General features: G+C 28.9%; 1 protein-coding gene across 1 annotated transcript in view; it reads left to right on the top strand.

The window, feature by feature from the left end:
* LOC145280130 (tubulin beta chain) overlaps window positions 1–16,807 on the top strand; it is a 58,107-nt gene extending 41,300 nt beyond the window's left edge. The window contains exons 2-4 of the mRNA XM_080131896.1: window positions 351–459; window positions 9,521–9,876; window positions 15,689–16,807. Of these exons, the coding sequence (XP_079988022.1) occupies window positions 351–459; window positions 9,521–9,876; window positions 15,689–16,501 (1,278 nt within the window). The 3' untranslated portion in view covers window positions 16,502–16,807. The remainder of the gene's footprint in view (window positions 1–350; window positions 460–9,520; window positions 9,877–15,688) is intronic.
* The last annotated feature ends 7,021 nt before the right edge of the window (window positions 16,808–23,828 follow it).

Genomic DNA, 23,828 nt, shown 5'->3' on the forward strand with positions numbered 1-23,828 from the left:
AAAATAAAATAAATGATAAAATTATAAAATAAATTATAAAATAAATTATAAAATAAAATAGCCAATTTGAAACTGTTAACAGACGGCCATGTTTCTTTTTTTTTAAATTTTTGGAGAGGAAATGGTTTTAATGATTTTTAACTGATAAAGAGCGACTATAAAGGGAGGTAATTCATTTCTCATTAATTAATGTTTGCGATAGTGATGATTATTTTTTTGTGACACTAGACGTACGGACAAGTAAATTAATATTTAGATTACTTTTTATCCTTCCATGAAATAACTGCATGTCAACCATTGTTGGTTTATTTGATAATGTGAAAGGATTGTTTTTGTTTTTCTCTCTTCAGTTTTGGGAAGTCATCTCTGCTGAACATGGAATTGATCCAAATGGAATGTACGTAGGAAAGAGTCCTCTTCAACTCGAAAGATCTTACGTCTATTTCAATGAAGCGTCAAGTGAGTAACATTTAAGAGGTTAATGTAGTTTGCTTGAAGCATTGTTTGTTGTGTATATAAAAGTAATTTATAGGAGGCAATACAATGCAGAGGTGTAACGGATAGACACAAACTGAAAAAAATATGATGTAATGGTGGAACCGGTTATGTAGTTTTATATTTATTGATCCAATATATACGCATATATACTAGCATGGAGACCCAACGTTGTCCGGGATCAAATGAGGATCAACAAATCCCCCCCTGCTTTTATTGTCATGGAAATTGGTGAAATTGCACATTTTCAATCAAATCGATTGCCTGCTCTAGTTAGGGCCCCATCACTGTGTACCAGGAGGAAGCTTCACATGCCCCCTGCAGTGACTTACTTCATAACATATTGTAGTCTACATTGCACTGTAGAGAACCTACTCTTGATTTTATAAAATTATTTGTAAATAATAGCTTCACTTTAAAGTTAAATTGCAAAAGTCAAGTATCATGGTTCACTTGTGTTCTAAACAGAAACATTGCTCCTGTTTTATCAAAAAACAAAAGCAACTGTTGATTTTATGGAATTATTTCTACATAATCCTCATTCAGTAAAAATGAGTGAAATAGATTTTCGCCCTGTTGGAGACTCACGCTGACTAAATTCTGTCACTGTCCCTGATTTTTCAGCTAATCTACATGGTTGCAAGATATTTAATAACATTGATCTCTCACAAATTTTGGAGTCATTTGATTGGTTCTAATGGTATTTGACCGCTTCAAACAAAAGTCGACGCAATTCAACGAATCTCACTTCTTATCTCTTTACGACAGTTACGTTAATTTCTTGGCCCGGTGAATTTTTATAGAAGGTTTATGCCTAAATGTGCTCATAAACTTCTTCCTTTGACTACCCTGTTGAAAACACAAAAGAAAGTAAATGCCGGAATACAGTTTTACCGAAGATGAACTTTTTTTCGTTTGAATTAGTCAAAAAGTAAAAAAAGCTTTTATCCCTTTCTTGGCACATCCTAACCCTCACCTTAATCCTGTACCAAATGCCCCTTTATCTTTGACAATAGATGCTTCCTATTCTGCTGTTGGATCAGTTATCCAGCATACTGTCGATGGAGTAACCCAACCACTAGCATTCTTCTCTTGCCAGTTCAAACCCGCTGAATGTCGCTACAACACATTCGACCAAGAGCTACTGGCAATATACCTGTCTGTTGAACATTTTCAACATCAGCTTGAAGGTTGGAACTTTGTAATTTTTATCGATCACAAGCCACCCACTTTTGCTTTGTCTTCTAGATCTAATAAGCACTAACCTTGCACTTTACGTCATCTGGACTATATCTCAGTTTCCCAGTGACCTTAGACATATTTTCGGAACTGAAAACGTACCAGCCAATGCACTTTCCTGACTGCCATCACAACTTCTGCCTCTATTAACTAAAAAGACATAGCGCAGAACCAAACAGCCCTGGAAAATTTAGATTTAACATCTGAAAAATTTTCTGCTGCAAATTCTCCTACCTTCCACTTCCAGATTTGGAGGGTACCATACTCTGTGATACTACCACTGGGGTCCCTTGTACCTGAACAACACCAACGTATAGTGTCTGAGACACTATATGCACTATCGCACACGCAACATGCAACGAACTTGGTTGAGCCCAGGCTTGCTTTCACTGTTAACGCTCCAAAGTTTACTGGCACATCTGAGCTCCCTTTGAATGCTTCTTCCCTCCTGTAGCACATTTCCGACATGTTCATATAGATATTCTGAGACTATGGCCTGTCAGTTCTGGTTATTCTTACATATTAACACGTGTTGATCATTTCTCTTAGTGACCCGAAGCCACACTATTGCAAAAGCTTTTGTTTCTTCCTGGATTGCTTGTTCCGAAATACCTGAACAAATAACTATTGATTGTGGGAGCTCTTCAACTTTTTGAGTTTAAAAATAGGAGGCTTTACTTTAGGAACGATCCTCGTATGTGTTTGGAGATGGCTGTTATGATATCTGCAATAGAATGAGCTCGCCTAAATTCATATTATTGGTCAGAAAGAAATTTTACTTTTTGCTGAGAAAGAAGAGTAGTTACTTTGCTCAACATGGATTAATCCGAGTCGAATAAATGTATGAAAAAGTCCCCTTCAACTTTAAAAAAAAAAAAATTATTACATTTACGGCCCATTGCACTATGCTCTTGACGTCATTTTCTAATGATTCAGTCATTGTCTTAGATTTATGTCTTCCCCATGTTATAGAGCCTTGTATCATCAATAAATATACCCATCTCGGACCCAATATTATCAGGGAGGTCATTGATAAATATCAGGAATAATAGTGATCTAAGCATCGACTTCTGAGGCACTCCTGCATTAATCTTATGCTGCTTGGAGGAACGTCCACCAATGACAACGTTGATGGTCTTATTGTCTAAGAAGGATCTAAAAATATTTAGTATTTATCCAATTATATCATATGATTTAATTTTAATTAGCAGCCCTTCAGGTCAGATTTTTTTCAAAGGCCTTAGATATATTGAGGGCTACACAGATTGTTCAAACACAAACCAGAGACTGTACAGATAAATGAAGACCACAAAATCCTTTGGGCCATGGAGATACAAACAGATAAACTCATCCAAGCAAGAAGACCAGACGTCATAATAATTAATAAGAAAGAAAGAAACTGCCAAATTGTAGATTTTACTGTCCCAGCAGACCACAGGGTGAAGATCGAAGAGACAAACAAAACAAATGCACGGTAATACCAATAATTGTAGGAACGCTAGGAACAGTCCCAAAGAATTTTAAAAAAAAAAAGTGAAGAGAAATTAGAATCAATGGGAAGACTGATACTATGCGATGGATGGAAATGCTGAAAACAGCTGGAATCTTAAGGAAAACCCTTGAGTGCAGAAACTAATCAACATGAGTGACAAACGCTAACTGGACATATAGAAACTGTGACAGAAGTGATACAGAAAGAATGCAACTGAGAAAAATATAACCAAAAAATTGTAAATTGACTATCCTTCCTCCCTAAAAAAAAAACTGTAGAGCCTGCAGACTGGAACCTCAGTAAATGGTCGAATGGTCAAGGAAGATGAAAAGACCGATGAAGTAGAGCACTAACCAGACCTCCACTAGATGAGTGCTAAAGAAAACAGAAACCTTGGGGAGGCTTATTGGCACCCAAATTCCACTGAAAACCAATGTTCATTGCCAGCAAGAAATCAATGGTGAACGTCTGTTACAATAACGCAAATTCATTTGCAAAGGTTATTGAAAAAGGTAGAGAGTACTGGAAATCTGGAGAGATTCGTTGTTACTCGGACTCCAGAGAACATAACAGGTTGTTCTCAAAAAAAGAAATCTTTGATGATGGCTTGTGTGAAAACTCCTAGTGAGTACATAATAAGAAGAGTATTATCTTGTGTCTTCATTAAAAAGGAAAGAAATTCTTTTCTTTTTATTATTCTTATTATCTATATAATAACATGCTCATATGTTATCACTGGGGCTATGACAACAGAATATTCTTTTCATTGTTTTTACTCTCGAGTACATATCCGACACAGTTAGACACAATTAATCAACCGAGAACCACATCACCTTATATAACAGCATATAAGATATCAACGGATACACACTCGAGAGTCAAAACAATGAAAAGAATATGCTGTTGTCTTAGTCCTAGTTATCACTCTCCACCTCTTTTTTTAGGAATGGGGATTATCTGAACATCAAAATGGCAGTTTTTAATTTTTTAGATGAGGGCAATTGTATTACTTGTTTCGAATGGACTATTATTCTCATCTTGAGTGTTATTTGTGCAACGTTTTTTTTTTTTCCAAAATGGCGACAAGCATGCCTGACGAAGGTTGGGGGCCAAACCGACAGAAACGTTGCACAAGTAACACTCAAGGTGAGAACAATAGTCGATTCAAAAAAAGTGATACATCAAAAAGGCAATGCAAAAAAGTAATTTTTTTTCATTTTCATCTGATGAAACGGCTGTGTCGAACGTGAAACTAAAATATACCTTCCTGTCCTTTGGCCTAGTTTCAAAGTCTGTTCTTTCGTTTTTTTTTTATCATTATCAGCTATTATGAAGATTAAGCCCTCTTTCTTTGCTCATAAAATTTAATTTACATACGTGATTAATCTTTCTTTTTTATTATTATCAATTATTAGTAAGATTAAGCTTATCTATATTTGCCTATAAAATTAGACTTAACGTCTAATACTATAGACTAATACGTGATTATTAAAGCGAGTTGGGCACATTTTTATTATATACATAAATATTGAAAGTTTTCGTTATTATGAGAAATCACTATTTCTCTGATTTTTTGGTTGAATTTCTTTAAAATTCAGGATTATTTTTTATGCTGTGCTAAAATATTGTCTTCTTCTTTATTCTTTTTTCTTTGATTTGTCGACTGTTTCTTTTTATGTGGGCAGAGTTAGATACAATGTTTAATTTTACATCAATCTAGAGAACAGAAAAGATGGAGTTTAATGTTAGTCCAGGTACTACACTTTGACTTACGAGCGCCTTCAATAAGTTTCCTGACTTTTTGTACAAACATTTAAAATTTTCGTAAACTCTTAAAAATTCACTATGTTATTGCTATATATCTTATGAGATGACTGGCTAATTTTTATGATTTCAGGTTCAAATGAACAGCTACAGCAGGAATTGGAATACACCTTACTAAAGCACGATTGTCACAGCTGGTGAATTTCCAAAATACAATTTGGACGTGAGGACACTTTGGAAGAACGATATGCAATAAAATTCTGTTTTAAACTTAGAAAAATGTCACAGAAACGTATGGAATACTTCAGACTGCTTTTGAATTATCTTGCATGAATCGAACATCAGTTTTTGAGTGGCATAAGAGATTTAAGGAAGGCAGGGAGTCTGTGAGGGATGATGAGAGGTATGGGAGGAGTAAGGAAGTCAGAACACCAGAGATGATTGGCCAAATAAAGAATTTCATGGATAAAGACCGTTGTGTATCAATAAGTGTGCAGATGATGTTAGTGTTGGAAACTGCATATACAATTATTCACGGAGAACTGAAGATGTTGAAGATTTGCGCGAATGAACAAGTTCACAACTCCATCAACTATTTGACCAATGTGGGCATCAAGACAGTTCCTCACCCTCCTTATAGTCCAGACCTTGCTCCATGTGACTTTTGGTTATTTCCTATATTAAAGAAAAACCTTAGAGGATGTCGTTATGAGACAACTGAGGAGATGAAAGAGGCTGTGACGATATGCTAATACAAAAGGACTTTCATAGGGCCCTTTCAAAACTATGCTTCCTCTCAAATGTAGATTTGCCTTTCGTGTTGGTATGAGGTCAGGCTATCTTGAAGAACTGCATTGGAGCTACAGAGCATGCTGCAGTAGCTGCACGGGCTTCATAATTCATACAGAAAAAGACTTATGCAACCCCGAGATGTTACAACTGTTAGGGACACAATTATATGGCAAACGATTATCTCCTGAGATGCAAGGCATTTAAAGGTGCTGGTGAAAAGCCCTGAAAAACACTTGTCTTATCGATGCCAATGGCTGGAGCACATTGCTTGATATTGTCCGGGAAACAAACAAGTGATAAGAATTCAGTGTAGATCTCATTCCCCAAACTTTTGTAAATTGCGCATTACCAGAACTGACTGTCCACATCAATAGAATATCATGTAAAGCTTTGGCGAACACATGATGCATGCCTACTCTGGTATGTAAGTTACCGCCATGGACAAGGAAAGCAACTAGTATGCTCACAGTAGACAGAGATGCACTTTAAGTGTACTGCGGTGGTGAAGGTCAGCATTGATGCAAAGCTCACCATGACTATAGAAGTTCTGATCGCAGATGGGGACCTATTAGTATTTGATTTGTTGTTTGGGTTGGGAGCAATCAAGCAATTGGGGGAAGTGACTGTAACTGGTGCTAGAGATGTTTTCATGATCAATCGACCAAATTGTGCTGCCATCACCATTAACAAACCTGATTTCAATGCAAAATATGACAAGACTACTTGAAAATAGACTGTATCCTGGAAATGGGGTGGCAATCAATCCCAATTACATTGAAAAATAGACTTTTTGAGGATCCAAATTCGAGAGGAGTATATATATATATATATATATATATATATATATATATATATATATATATATATATATATATATATATATATATATATATATATATATATATATATATATATATATATATATATATATATATATATATATATATATATATATATATATATATATATATATATATATATATATATATATATATATATATATATATATATATATATATATATATATATATATATATATATGGCACAATCGCGTTGACACACCGGTTCTCATCAGATCACCAAAGTTAAGCAACGTTGAGCCTGGTTAATATCAGATGGGTGACCATTTGGGAATTCTAGGCATTGTATGTGTTCTCCATTTATCTTGGCATTTGTTTCCAGTCGTCCTTTACATACACTTCACTTGCCACTAGTATTTAACAATGTCGACTCAAGAGAGGTGTGGTTGCAGATTGCACACCTCCTGCCACAAAAATTTCACACGCAAGCAAGCCTTCATGGGTATCCATAGTCTGTCCAAGACTGAAGGAGCCTGTTTTTTTTTTATGATCGGGGACTACAGCTGTAGATAATAATGATTGGCTACTTCCATATGAAGAAAAAGAGCTCAGACCCCACAGGGTCTAATCTCTCTCATGGCAATTCTGCAGGAAAATAAACAAAAGGTTTGACTTGTTATGGATTATCAAGAACAAGTATGTTGACGCATACACAGCCAATGCAGATGTTTACTCATAAAAATTAAGGGAATGTTGACAGCAATACTCAAGCATTGCAACTTGCAACGTTGCCAGACCTATGCCAGACCTATGCCAGACCTATGCCAGGCCGATCTGCAAATACATGTCGCCAAGTCCCTTTGAACATTTCAAACAGTGGAAATCGAAGGACAAAGATATTGTTGCCCCTTTGATGATGCAAGCAATTGTTATTGCCATTCTAAGCCAGGGTGAGATCATCAATGCTTATATTGACAATATTTTTGTGAATAATCCTCCACTGATTGCAGATATTTGTATGAGAATAGCACAGGTGGATTCAGTGAAAGATTACTGGTATATCAGTGGACAAGAAGTAAGAGAATGGGTGGATGCAAGTTGCTTAGTTGTGGAGAGTAATGTCTCTGTGGCAGAAGATGCAAGCTTGCTTCGACAGTACAAGAAGATAAACGCGTCAACTTAGCTGAGTTCTATGCTACTCTGCAGTGCATAAACTTTGACTCTGCATGTATGCATCACTGAGTAGACAAGAATGTGCACCAAAGCAGCATCCGACATGTTGATTAAACAATTACAATACTCTGAGAGTTGGTCTCGGAACATGAACTACAGATTGATGTGAGACTTGTCAAATCTCACAACAGCCAAATTAATTAGCTTACAAGGATACCACATCAATAGCTGCATGAAGTCCGTATTTTAACAAAACCTGTGTGTGCTGTGGCCAAAGAACAGGGTGTATCTCATATACAGGCCATTCGCTGATCACGTAGGCACCCTGGTGTGAAGAGAACACTGTGAAGTTGACTAAACCCGATGTGCGATCAGTGGTTAAGGATTGCAGAGAATGCCAGTCAATTGATCCACTCTTGGTGCATTAGAAGCCTGGCAGGCGTAACGTAATAGGAAATTGGAGCAGGAGTGTGGTGGATGTAACCCATTTTGAAAAATGATGTTGATAGACTGTGGTCTCAGCTGTTTTGCCATTTAGAAGGCTTTGCCTCAGCAGGACTCTGCCAGCATCATCCAGCAGTTGAAAATCGGGTTTTGTGAATGGAGAACCCCAATTGAGCTACTTACGGACAATGGCGTAGCATTTTGCGGAGAGAGATTTGCCGCGTTTGCATAGATAAGGGGTGTACGTGTATGATTTTTGTGCTCCTACCATCAGGAAATCGGATAGCTGAGCAATCCCATCACACAATCAAGAATATAATGTTCAGTTTTGGAGGCAGTATACTTGCACAATCTCATGCCAAAAGATGACAAAACAGTCTCGACCGCCGTAACTAATGCAACCTATATTTATAAAATTTGCATTAAGGGTATAGACGCAGCATTTGTGCCTGATATGATAGTTTTGAATTCATAGACGGCAGGAGTTGTTGTCTAACAACATCTTATTTTAGATGCACCCAAGCACTTCTATGAGAGGCTCTGTCCGCCGGTCTCTCTTGATTAATTTTGAAATAAATATTTCACTTCAACCCCCCCCCCCGATTCTATGACCTTAATATCAATTCTTGTTTTGTTTTTCTCAATTGAAATACGTTTACATCCTTCGATTATGCTATCCCCTTGTGTATTCATAAATATGTTCCTGTTGTTGTATATTTATAAATATGTTCCTGTTGTTGTGTATTCATAAATATGTTCCTGTTGTTGTGTATCCATAAATATGTTCCTGTTGTTGTATATTAATAAATATGTTCCTGTTGTTGTGTATCCATAAATATGTTCCTGTTGTTGTATATTAATAAATATGTTCCTGTTGTTGTATATTAATAAATATGTTCCTGTTGTTGTATATTTATGAAAACATTCAGTTGTGGTGTAAATACGTTTCTGTTATATACAGTTATTTCGTATATATTATAATAGGATCAATTAAAAAAAAGATAAAATAGTATTTGGGTGCCTTTTATTGTGTTATTAAAAAAAAAAAAGCATGCTGGATGCGAACTGGCAACAGTTAAATTTGTAAGTGAACATGTTATCGATTGGACCAACACGACATTTCTACATGAAATAATTGACGATTTTTTCTAATATTTCGATATTATATGTCCGATAGATAGCTTTTTCTAACGGTACTAGGTTCATGCTGGTTCGATGCGAATGACAAAAGTTTTCAATGGAAATACAAACACACAAACACGCAAACACATAAACAGACAGACGACTGAGACTTATATGTTCAAACAATTCCCTTTTGTAGGTGGCAAATATGTTCCTCGTGCAGTTCTGCTAGATTTGGAACCAGGAACTATGGATTCTGTTCGTTCAGGACCTTTTGGAGAACTTTTCCGACCTGATAATTTTGTCTTTGGTCAAACTGGTGCTGGCAATAACTGGGCGAAAGGACATTATACAGAAGGTGCAGAACTTGTCGACACAGTCCTTGACGTGATACGGAAAGAGTGCGAAAGCTGTGAATGTATTCAAGGATTCCAGATGACTCATTCCCTGGGAGGTGGAACGGGAGCCGGCATGGGGACTTTGCTGATCAGTAAAATACGAGAGGAGTTCCCAGATAGGATCATGACAACATTTTCAGTTATGCCATCACCAAAGGTGAGTTTCAAATTTTTCATGTCTTTTCCAATTGCATAAAGTTGGCTTTCAAATTTTCTTTGGTTTCTGAAGATTTTGAATTGACAAATCGGAGCACAGATTCTCTCTTCTTTAACTTCTTTCCTCATCCGTGGCTGAAATTATATAAATATCAGAAAACACAGATCGACCTATGTTTCAATGTTAACTGTCTTGTTAGAAGTCCAATAATTTGATGAATAAATACTTGGTCATTGAAATTTTAAATACTGTTGCTTATTATACATAATATATATATATATATATATATATATATATATATATATATATATATATATATATATATATATATATATATATAATTATGATGATGAAAAAAATCCAATAAAGTGCTCGATCGTGGATGTGAGAGCTGAAGATACAATATTTATTTCAAAACTATATATACATATTTCAAAGGCGTATCAGTGGTTTCATTGCGTTAAATCAACCATAGGAGGTTGGATGGAATCAGTGCAAATTCATCAGCGACTTTGAAAAGGCCAAACAAAGGTTTACTTTGCATTGTTTCGCCTTTTCAAAGTCGCTGATGAATTTGCACTGATTCCATTCAAACTTTTATGGTTGATTCAATGCAATGAAACCACTGGTACGCCTTTGAAATATGTATATATAGCTTTGAAATAAATATTATATATATATATATATATATATATATATATATACAGAGAGAGAGAGAGAGAGAGAGAGAGAGAGAGAGAGAGAGAGAGAGAGAGAGAGAGAATGAATGAAGAATAAAAGAACGACAATATAAAAATATATTTTAATATGTTTTTAAGGTGGATTTTTGGAATATCAATATTTTAGTCATGGAAAAAAAAATATCACTATCTATAGCTATTTTATACACTTGTAGCTTAAATACCTATCCAATAATGCAAAAAAGCATTAGGTTAGAACCTAACTATCTGCCAAGCTTCACGCTCTATCGAATTGTCAAGAGTTGCATTGCTGTGCATGTTTTACAAGTGCAAAAAGGTATTTCTAACCTGTCTATCTATCTATCTATCTATCTATCTATTTATCTATCTATCTATCTATCTATGCTCTGTCGAATTGTTGCAGATTGCATGTTTTACAAGTGCTTCCACAGAATATGTTCTGATGAACTAACCACACTTGTATCCTCTAAGCCTTGCCTCTTCTCTTTGGGGTGAAGTTAGTTAATTGCTTACTGTCTGAGGCGCTCAAACCAGGGAATGCCAACAGCACTGCTTATGACATTTTTAAGCTAGACTGTTCTTTCTTTAGGGTCCTGGGTTGTTTCTCCTGACCTTCCGACCTTGTGTCACATCTTCTTGCAGAAGAAAGTAAATATTAACTGCTAAATCCCACCCTTCTACTGTAGAGATTTTTAGAATTGCTAAATGTAACGAAGTGGAAAATATTATTAAGTTAGTGCAAGTAAGAATATTCAATAAAAATATTGAAGTGCAATTTTTCAGGCTCCAATTTACCAATTCTAAATCTCCGGAAACCGAAGAAAATTTGAAAGGCAACTTTATTTTTATTAAGACAAATAGGCAAAAACCTTACTATCGCCATGGCACATGAAAACAGAAAAAAGAAGAAAAATTCTGTATTTTCCTAACTGAGTATATTAAGAAGCTCGTTTTAATAATTTTTAAATAGAAAAAGTAGGCTTTTAATATCAATGTCAGATCGAGAAAAATCTCAACTTTATAATATATATATATATATGTATATTTATGTATATATATATATATTTATGTATATATATATATTTATGTATATATATATATTTATATATGTATGTATATATACATATATTTATGTATGTATATATATATATATATATATATATATACATAAATATATGTATATATACATATATTTATGTATATATATATATATATATATATATATATATATACATATATACAATTATTATTATAATATATTTTAAATACTTACAGACACTTGTGTTTCATCCTTTTTGGGAATCATCAGTGAAGAGTGTCACGATTACTGTGTGAGATTCGAACCCGGCCACAAAGACATCTCTGATTCTTTTAGCAAAGCCCAACCTACATGGCCAACTTTAGTCGGGAGAAATATCGTTGAAATTTAAACATTTATTTTTAAATGGCGAGATGCCCGTCCATAGTAATCTAATGATTATAACATTATGATCTGCGCATATAAGGGTTATGATATAAACATCAGAAAACGCCCTACGCGAATCAACGTTAACTTTCTTCTTATTGGAATTTAAAATACTAATAAATGATTCCCAAAAGGATGAAACACTATATATATATATATATATATATATATATATATATATATATATATATATATATATATATATATATATATATATATATATGAATAAAAAAGAATGCGAAAAGTATAAAAGCTTATAACTTTTCTTTATTCGTTTTTAATTGGTGACGTGCAGGAATACAAAATAATAATATTATGAAAAAAAATTAAAAAACTTTTTTCATATATATATAACTACTTCATTTACTCACATAAAATTAATATGCGAAAGTATAAATTTATGCGTAAACTTTAAGTATTTACTTCAAAAGTGCTTAATACGTATGTAGAGCTAGTTAGTAAGTTATAAAAATATATGTGTTATAACTTACTATATATATATATATATATATATATATATATATATATATATATATATATATATATATATAGTGAAATCAAAGGGGATGCAAAGTTTATCTTATATAAGCAATGGTCAACTTCAATCTAATATAAATACCAAGCATTTATATATCGATATTTTAATCCAAACCAAATAAAAAAGCTCAATACACAAATAATAGAGAGTAGAGCTTATTATAAGAGAAAAGAAATTAAAACTGTAAGTTGAAATCTACAATCAAATTTATTGTTCGACTGAATACTCCCCAAAAAATAATTTACAAAGTCGTTAATCTGCAGAGTTTCAAAGAATGCTATTCTTGCTATTCTTCTAATCAGAGGACATAAAGAAATCAGCAAATTATATTTGTAGCAATGCTAGAATTTGCTGGTTACGGCATTAAACTACAACTTTTTATAGTCATAAATTGCAAAGATGTACATGTCCTTAAAAAACAAAACATAAAAACAATGAGTGAAAAAATGTAGGAGACGTAAAAAAAAAAAAAAATAATAAAAACGAACCGGGCATAAAATTGCAGCTTGCATAAAGACACTTTCAAATGTGATCCGAAGGTGAAAATACATCTTTAGAAAGAATCAATTCCAAAATTAAATCCAATTGATTAGAATTAGTCCGGTTGAAAAATTTTCCACGCAGCGAAAATTATGGAAATTGTTTTTGCTGATAGTGCAGTAGTTTAAGATAGGGTGAACCCCAGTTGAGTAGATTTAAGAAATTAGATGGATAGAAAAACCAACATGTCATCCCCCATGGTTGGCTTAATTAGAAAATTAATTAATTTCTTCTATCTTATATATATATATATATATATATATATATATATATATATATATATATATATATATATATATATATATATATATTAGCAGTGTCCGGCATTGCTCGGTTGTAAAATACGCTTAAATATGATATTTTGATGAATACAGATTTCGTATTTATTATATTATATTGGACTCAATATATAGTAATGATTTAAAAACTGAAAAAAAAAAAAAATGCCTCGTGTGCCACCACCAAGAATCGAAACCAAAACGTTTAATATACGATTTATGTTTTCCTCTGTCGTTAATGACTGAGCTGTTTACTGCGAGGCTAAAACTGAAAGCATGAACCAATAGCTACTACGTTATGCATGCATATTCATAATGGCAGTGTTCGACCTTCACCTGACAAATTTTATTTAAAAAAAAAATGTCACACTTTTGTACCGATTTTTCCGGGCTAAAACCCAAATATAAAGTTTTGCATGGGTTCGAATACCTTATATATGAAGTTTCATGTTTCTAGACCAAAAATCCTAGAAGGAGTTTGGTAGGCAAACATTTTTTAAACAGAATATATATGCATACATAAATATACATGGAAAGAGTTTTGTGTTTACTATAAACGTTTTACGCAAATATTACGCAAGTATAAATCATGTAGTATTTCTGCATTAATATAAACAAAGGACAAAGGATGCGTCCAGGGTAAATGTTTTCGCATGCTTCATTTCCTTTAAGGGAAATTTCTTTAAATAATGTTCTATTGTCAAAGTGTTTTTTATTCAAGAAGTCTGAAGAAAGGCTGGTTATGTGAAAAATTTCAAACGTCATAATGCTTGAAATTGTCCAATTGGTATTGAAACAATTGTAACTTACAATGAAATACATTTGGCCTTCGGGACAAGATCAAAGTGTAGTATCTGTTCTTCAGACGCTTCACTTCTATTTCTTGTTCTCTTTCGGTGGAGGAGAAATCCTTCACGACTGAGACAATTTTTATTTTTGTACCTTTTCTCCACGTTAAAAAACGACCCTAGTGTCTAACTCTGTCCCGTGGGGAGGCATAGTAAATAGGTACAATGAAATACACTTTTTGTTGCTACCAATTCCTTTTTTGGAGTCTTGGTTTTGTTAATACAGTATATATATATATATATATATATATATATATATATATATATATAATTTAATTCCCAATTATTTAAAGTTAACATTAATTTGTATATGAAACAAATTAAAATTTAATCTCTATCCCTACTATTATATAAAATCAACTTTGTGTGTGTGTGAGTTCCTTCCTCATAGATTCCGAAACGGCTGAGCCTATCTTTTCTAATTTCACACAAAATCAATTTATATATCTAGCAGTGTTTTTAGATATGTTTTGTACAGAAATTCATCGGAATAATCCGATTTCAAAATATCTTTTCTATCTTATAGATAAAAAGAATCATTTTTACAGGGGAGTATTTCACGTTACACCAGTAGAGGTTGATAATAAAATTTCTGTAAATCATTTCTTCTTAAAAAAAAAAGAACAGATTTTTTATAATCCTGAGAAATAGCTTAGTGCTAGAGCATTTGACTACAGATCGAATGATCCCCTGTTCAAGCCCAAGTTTACCTCACCAATTCATTTTAATTTTTTCTTATTAATGAGTTAAATTTACGATAAAAGAAGAGGCACCATTTAAAATCGCCGCAAATCATTTCTTCGTTTGCCTGTTTTTAAAACAGGTATTAATCAGAAGTGAATTTTCAAGGCATTCATCATCAAACCCGAATGTTAACTAACGTGATATTGTAAAAAAAAACACAGACGGAATTTTATTAACGACATTATTATTATTATTATTATTATTATTATTATTATTATTATTATTATTATTTCAAATTTTTATTTTTTATTTTTGAATTTTCTTTTGCAAATTAGTCCACCGGGCAAATTATTTCTCGTAATATATAATAATCAATAGAGGATTTATTCTATAATAATACATATGCAATCTGCATAAATTTAAAATATCATGTATAAACATATTGTACGACCGGACAACGCATTTAATTTAATGCAATATATTTAAGGAGACTTAGATTCAGTTTCATGATCTCCTCAACTCTTCAAGTTTTGGCACTAATAAAAAAAATGTTGCCTCGCAACTGGTGTCAATTAAAATATTTATGTAATACAAAATAAGATTCTTCATAAATAATTTTCATTATAGATTGAACAAAGAATTTACAAAATTTTGCATTTATCAAAGAAAGAAAAAACAACAACAAAAAACAATTAAAGTTGGAATATTTTTTATGCCATTTATTAACGTTTTTCTTTCTTTCTTTTTCCACAACGCAGGTTTCCGACACGGTAGTTGAACCATACAATGCTACATTATCTGTTCACCAGTTAGTTGAAAACACTGACGAAACATTTTGCATCGACAACGAAGCTCTTTACGACATCTGCTTCCGCACGCTGAAACTCACCAACCCCACATATGGAGACTTGAATCATCTCGTCTCTGCTACAATGTCCGGAGTGACGACCTGCTTACGATTTCCGGGCCAACTCAATGCAGATCTACGCAAACTTGCAGTCAACATGGTTCCTTTCCCCCGTCTACACTTTTTTATGCCAGGTTTTGCTCCGCTGACATCACGTAGCAGTCAACTCTACCGACTGTTGAGTGTTTCTGATCTTACCCAGCAGATGTTCGACGCCAAGAACATGATGGCTGCCTGCGATCCTCGACACGGACGCTATCTCACAGTTGCGGCAATGTTCAGAGGAGAGATGTCCATGAAGGAAGTGGACGAGGAGATGCTCGCCATACAGAATAAAAACAGTGCTTACTTTGTCGAATGGATTCCAAATAATGTGAAAACCGCAGTCTGTGATATTCCTCCGATTGGACTAAAAATGTCGTCCACTTTCATCGGAAACAGTACGGCAATCCAAGAGATCTTCAAACGTATTTCTGAGCAATTTACTGCCATGTTCCGGCGGCGAGCATTCTTGCATTGGTACACAGGGGAAGGGATGGATGAGATGGAATTTACTGAGGCTGAGTCCAATATGAATGATCTTGTGTCGGAGTATCAACAATATCAGGAAGCAAGCATAGACGAGAGTGACGAATATGATGATGAAGAGGTCTATGAAAATTAAAGGTCGTATTTGCTGATTTTATGGCTTTTAACATAGAAAGATGCTACGACTGAATTAAACATATAAAAATATAAAATGTTGAAAAAAATACATACACACATATAAAATAAAAGTGGAACATATGACTTTTTATTATTCAAAAATATAAAAATAATTGAAATATGTAAGACGTTAAAAAGATTAAACAAACATTTGGTCTTAAAGTGAATAATATACGATTTTCTGCATATTTTTCTATTTTTCGCTTACAATAGACATTTATTTCCTTGTTTTAGATTTAATTACAAATAAAAAATATTAATTTTTGCTGAAAGTTATTTTCTTTGTTCATTTTTTTTTTCAGGGGGAAAAATTTTATCAATTTGGTAGGTTGTTTTTGTTTTACGACATATCAACCCTTTTCGGGTTATTTAATGCTGAATCCAAAGATTTTGAAGAATTTTTTTTTAAATAGAATATATTTATTGTTTTCACGTCGGTTTCTATTCTACCCATAGTTGGGACCCTAACAGGTACTACCACTCCGGGTCAGAGTGGACCTGGGAGCAATGGTAATTAAAGGGTGGCTCCACACGCCCCAAAGCCCACAAGCTGGGGCCTCACCACTGGATATAGTTTAAGGTCATATCCAGGACCCCCATTGAGGGACTTTTACCCTCTGCAGGGGGGCATTCGGGGTATTCTAATGCCCCACCGACAGGGCCGTGATCAATTTGGGTTTGATATTGTAAAAAAAACTTGTACATTTTTATAGTTTCTTTAGTTTAAACGTTTTCAAAACAAAATTTATATTTGTGAAATATTTTGAAAAATTGTACATTTTTATAGTTTCTTTAGTTTAAATGATTTCAAAACAAAATTTATATTTGTGAAATATTTTGAAATATTGTACATTTTTATAGTTTCTTTAGTTTAAATGATTTCCCTCCAAAATGTACATTTGTGCAATAACACTTTTATAAAGTTTTACATCTTTTTAATAGTTTCTTTAGCTTAAACAATTACAAAACAAAATTTATATTCCTGCAATAATATTTTTATATAGTTGTACATTTTTATAGGTTCTTTAGTTTAAATGATTGCAAAACAAAATTATATTTGTGCAATTACATTTTGTAAATAAGTACCCATTTTTTAAATAGTTTAAGTTCAAATGATTTCAAAATAAAATTTGTATTAGTGCAATGATATGAAACATTTATATATTTTCTATTGTTTTTGAGCTTAAATAATTACAAAACAAAATTCATATTTGTGCAATGAACAGGTTTTTAAAACTAGTTTTTTCATAAAATGTTGCAAAATTAATACACAACGAGATTGAACAAAAACAATGCAAGCTTTGTTTTCCAAAGCATATCTCGTGTAAGGAAACCTTTCCCCCGTTTTTAAAAAGTTATTCATTGAGCATATACAATAATTGTTTTCACATGTACAAGACGAAAGTTTTCTTGAGCTGTTTTGTTTTTTAAAGATCAGTTCTAAGATTTTTTTTTATTCCTTGAGCTGATTCGATTTTCTCTGATCATCATGAACTGGTTTAGTTTTTTTAAAGATCAGTTCTCAGATTTCTTGAGCTGATTTGATTTTATCTGATCATCTTGAACTGGTTTGATCTCTAATTCAAAATCTAGAATTTACTTTTCACATCTACTTTTCTCACAAATCTTTTTTGTATCATCAGTTGTAACTCATCAGTCAAAACTATTGAATCCCCCCGCTCAATCTCTGAAACCACAAGCTACTACTGGTTAATGCACAGGATTTGATCAGTCTCATTTTTTTTTTGCATTGATGTCTAGGATTTTTTATAAGTCTCATGATTAGTCTCAAATAGTTTTATTCAGTCTAATTTTTAGCATTGATGTAAAATGGACTTTTCCCATGAAATTGTGTCGGTTTAGATGTCAAAAAGCAATCATTAAAAATATTTTATGACAAATTATGTCTTGAATATTTTACGCTCAGAAATCAAAAAATATTTTCTCCTTATTTTATTTCTTAATTGGAGCAAATAGAATTGAAACTGGCAGCTGCGTTATTAGAATTAATGCAGGTGTCACTGAAATAAAATTCAAGAATCATTATTTTAGAAACTCGTATTTTTTCCAACTTTATGAATACTTCCTCTTCTTAGTTTATTCTTTCGTAGACTTGTATATAATCGTGTTTATCGTTATTTTTTCTCGTAGGGTATTTTATCTTATTTCTTTCTTTATTCACTCGTAGACTTGTATATAATCGTGTTTATCGTTATTTTTTCTCGTGGGGGTATTTTATCTTATTTCTTTCTTTATTCACTCGTAGACTTGTATATAATCGTGTTTATCGTTATTTTTTCTCGTGGGGTATTTTATCTTATTTCTTTCTTTATTCACTCGTAGACTTGTATATAATCGTGTTTATCGTTATTTTTTCTCGTAGGGTATTTTATCTTATTTCTTTCTTTATTCACTCGTAGACTTGTATATAATCGTGTTTATCGTTATTTTTTCTCGTGGGGGTATTTTATCTTATTTCTTTCTTTATTCACTCGTAGACTTGTATATAATCGTGCTTTTTGTTTTACTTTTTATTTCAGTGAGGTATTTCATTTCGTCTTCCAGAAGAGAATACGCATCTATATAATATCTTAACAAAAATCTTACTTTATAAAAACGTGCTACGATGGAATATTGTTGCCACAGCTAGTGAGGAATTGCTGAGTACCATTTTCTGTTTTGACGAAAACAACTTCAAAATCTAGTGGGTGCATTCATTTTCTCCTTCCTACTTCCACTTTCTCACAGAAGATATATTGGAAGTCTGTGAGTATGGAGAACAGTAGCACAGAATCGAATGATGTTGGAAGGGTCACCAGTAAGCAAGTGCTACCTAAAAAATAAACAGAGTTTTGTGAAAAAGAAGAAAAAAAAGAATTGAGAAAAGCAAAATTTTATTACAAAACATTTTTATGGAATAATAATATAGAACAGAATAATAATATAGAATAGAATAATAATATATAATAGAATAAGAATATAGAATAGAATAATAATATAGAATAGAATAATAATATATAATAGAATAAGAATATAGAATAGAATAATAATATAGAATAGAATTAGAATATATAATAGAATAAGAATATAGAATAGAATAATAATATAGAATAGAATAATAATATATAATAGAATAATAATATAGAATAGAATAATAATATATAATAGAATAATAATATATAATAGAATAAGAATATAGAATAGAATATAGAATAGAATAATTATATAGAATAGAATAAGAATATAGAATAGAATAATAATATAGAATAGAATAATAATATAGAATAGAATAAGAATATAGAATAGAATAATAATATATAATAGAATAAGAATATAGAATAGAATAATAATATAGAATAGAATAATAATATATAATAGAATAATAATATATAATAGAATAAGAATATAGAATAGAATAATAATATATAATAGAATAAGAATATAGAATAGAATTAGAATATATAATAGAATAAGAATATAGAATAGAATAAGAATATAGAATAGAATAATAATATATAATAGAATAAGAATATAGAATAGAATTAGAATATATAATAGAAAAATAATATATAATAGAATAATAATATAGAATAGAATAATAATATATAATAGAATAATAATATATAATAGAATTAGAATATATAATAGAATAATAATATATAATAGAATAATAATATAGAATAGAATTAGAATATATAATAGCATAATAATATAGAATAGAATAAGAATATAGAATAGAAAAATAATATATAATAGAATAAGAATATAGAATAGAATTAGAATATATAATAGAATAATAATATATAATAGAATAATAATATAGAATAGAATAATAATATATAATAGAATTAGAATATAGAATAAGAATATAGAATAGAATAATAATATATAATAGAATAAGAATATAGAATAGAATTAGAATATATAATAGAATAATAATATATAATAGAATAATAATATAGAATAGAATAATAATATATAATAGAATAATAATATATAATAGAATTAGAATATATAATAGAATAATAATATATAATAGAATAATAATATAGAATAGAATTAGAATATATAATAGAATAATAATATAGAATAGAATAAGAATATAGAATAGAAAAATAATATATAATAGAATAAGAATATAGAATAGAATTAGAATATATAATAGAATAATAATATATAATAGAATAATAATATAGAATAGAATAATAATATATAATAGAATAATAATATATAATAGAATAATAATATAGAATAGAATAATAATATATAATAGAATAATAATATAGAATAGAATAATAATATATAATAGAATAATAATATATAATAGAATAAGAATATAGAATAGAAAAATAATATATAATAGAATAATAATATATAATAGAATAAGAATATAGAATAGAATTAGAATATATAATAGAATAAGAATATAGAACAGAATAAGAATATAGAATAGAATTAGAATATATAATAGAATAATAATATAGAATAGAATAATAATATAGAATAGATTAATAATATATAATAGAATAAGAATATAGAATAGAATTAGAATATATAATAGAATAAGAATATAGAATAGAATAAGAATATAGAATAGAATTAGAATATATAATAGAATAATAATATATAATAGAATAATAATATATAATAGAATAATAATATATAATAGAATAATAATATAGAATAGAATAATAATATATAATAGAATAATAATATAAAATAGAATAATAATATATAATAGAATAATAATATAGAATAGAATAATAATATAGAATAGAATAATAATATATAATAGAATAATAATATAGAATAGAATAAGAATATAGAATAGAATAAGAATATAGAATAGAATAATAATATAGAATAGAATAATAATATATAATAGAATAATAATATATAATAGAATAATAATATAGAATAGAATAAGAATATAGAATAGAATAAGAATATAGAATAGAATAAGAATATAGAATAGAATAATAATATAGAATAGAATAAGAATATAGAATAGAATTAGAATATAGAATAGAATAATAATATATAATAGAATAATAATATATAATAGAATAATAATATAGAATAGAATAATAATATAGAATAGAATAAGAATATAGAATAGAATAATAATATAGAATAGAATAATAATATAGAATAGAATAATTATATAGAATAGAATAAGAATATAGAATAGAATAATAATATATAATAGAATAATAATATAGAATAGAATAAGAATATAGAATAGAAAAAGAATATAGAATAGAATAATAATATATAATAGAATAATAATATATAATAGAATAAGAATATATAATAGAATAATAATATATAATAGAATAATAATATATTATAGAATAATAATATAGAATAGAATAATAATATAGAATAGAATAATTATATAGAATAGAATAAGAATATAGAATAGAATAATAATATATAATAGAATAATAATATAGAATAGAATAATAATATATAATAGAATAAGAATATAGAATAGAATAATAATATATAATAAAATAAGAATATAGAATAGAATAATAATATATAATAGAATAAGAATATAGAATAGAATAATAATATAGAATAGAATAAGAATATAGAATAGAATAATAATATATAATAGAAAAAGAATATAGAATAGAATAATAATATATAATAGAATAAGAATATAGAATAGAATAATAATATATAATAGAATAAGAATATAGAATAGAATTAGAATATATAATAGAATAAGAATATAGAATAGAATAAGAATATAGAATAGAATTAGAATATATAATAGAATAAGAATATAGAATAGAATAATTATATAGAATAGATTAATAATATATAATAGAATAAGAATATAGAATAGAATTAGAATATATAATAGAATAAGAATATAGAATAGAATAAGAATATAGAATAGAATTAGTATATATAATAGAATAATAATATATAATAGAATATGAACATAGAATAGAATAATAATATATAATAGAATAAGAATATATAATAGAATAATAATATAGAATAGAATAATAATATATAATAGAATAAGAATATAGAATAGAATATAATATATAATAGAATAAGAATATAGAATAGAATAATAATATATAATAGAATAAGAATATAGAATAGAATTAGAATATATAATAGAATAAGAATATAGAATAGAATAAGAATATAGAATAGAATTAGAATATATAATAGAATAAGAATATAGAATAGAATAATAATATAGAATAGAATAATAATATATAATAGAATAATAATATATAATAGAATAAGAATATAGAATAGAATAATAATATATAATAGAATAATAATATATAATAGAATAAGAATATAGAATATAATATATAATAGAATAATAATATAGAATAGAATAATAATATAGAATAGAATAAGAATATATAATAGAATAATAATATATAATAGAATAAGAATATAGAATATAATATATAATAGAATAAGAATATAGAATAGAATAATAATATAGAATAGAATAAGAATATATAATAGAATAAGAATATATAATAGAATAATAATATATAATAGAATAAGAATATAGAATATAATATATAATAGAATAATAATATAGAATAGAATAATAATATATAATAGAATAATAATATATAATAGAATAATAATATATAATAGAATAAGAATATAGAATAGAATATAATATATAATAGAATAATAATATAGAATAGAATAATAATATATAATAGAATAATAATATAGAATAGAATAAGAATATAGAATAGAATTAGAATATATAATAGAATAATAATATATAATAGAATAAGAATATAGAATAGAATAATAATATATAATAGAATAAGAATATAGAATAGAATAATAATATATAATAGAATAATAATATATAATAGAATAATAATATATAATAGAATAAGAATATAGAATATAATATATAATAGAATAATAATATAGAATAGAATAATAATATATAATAGAATAATAATATAGAATAGAATAATAATATATAATAGAATAATAATATATAATAGAATAATAATATATAATAGAATAAGAATATAGAATAGAATAATAATATATAATAGAATAAGAATATAGAATAGAATTAGAATATATAATAGAATAAGAATATAGAATAGAATAAGAATATAGAATAGAATTAGAATATATAATAGAATAAGAATATAGAATAGAATAATAATATATAATAGAATAATAATATATAATAGAATAATAATATAGAATAGAATAATAATATAGAATAGATTAATAATATAGAACAGAAAAATAATATATAA

This window comes from Euprymna scolopes, chromosome 7, assembly GCF_053919585.1.
Source record: "Euprymna scolopes isolate OS-2025 chromosome 7, ASM5391958v1, whole genome shotgun sequence".
NCBI classification, from domain to species: Eukaryota; Metazoa; Mollusca; class Cephalopoda; order Sepiida; family Sepiolidae; genus Euprymna; species Euprymna scolopes.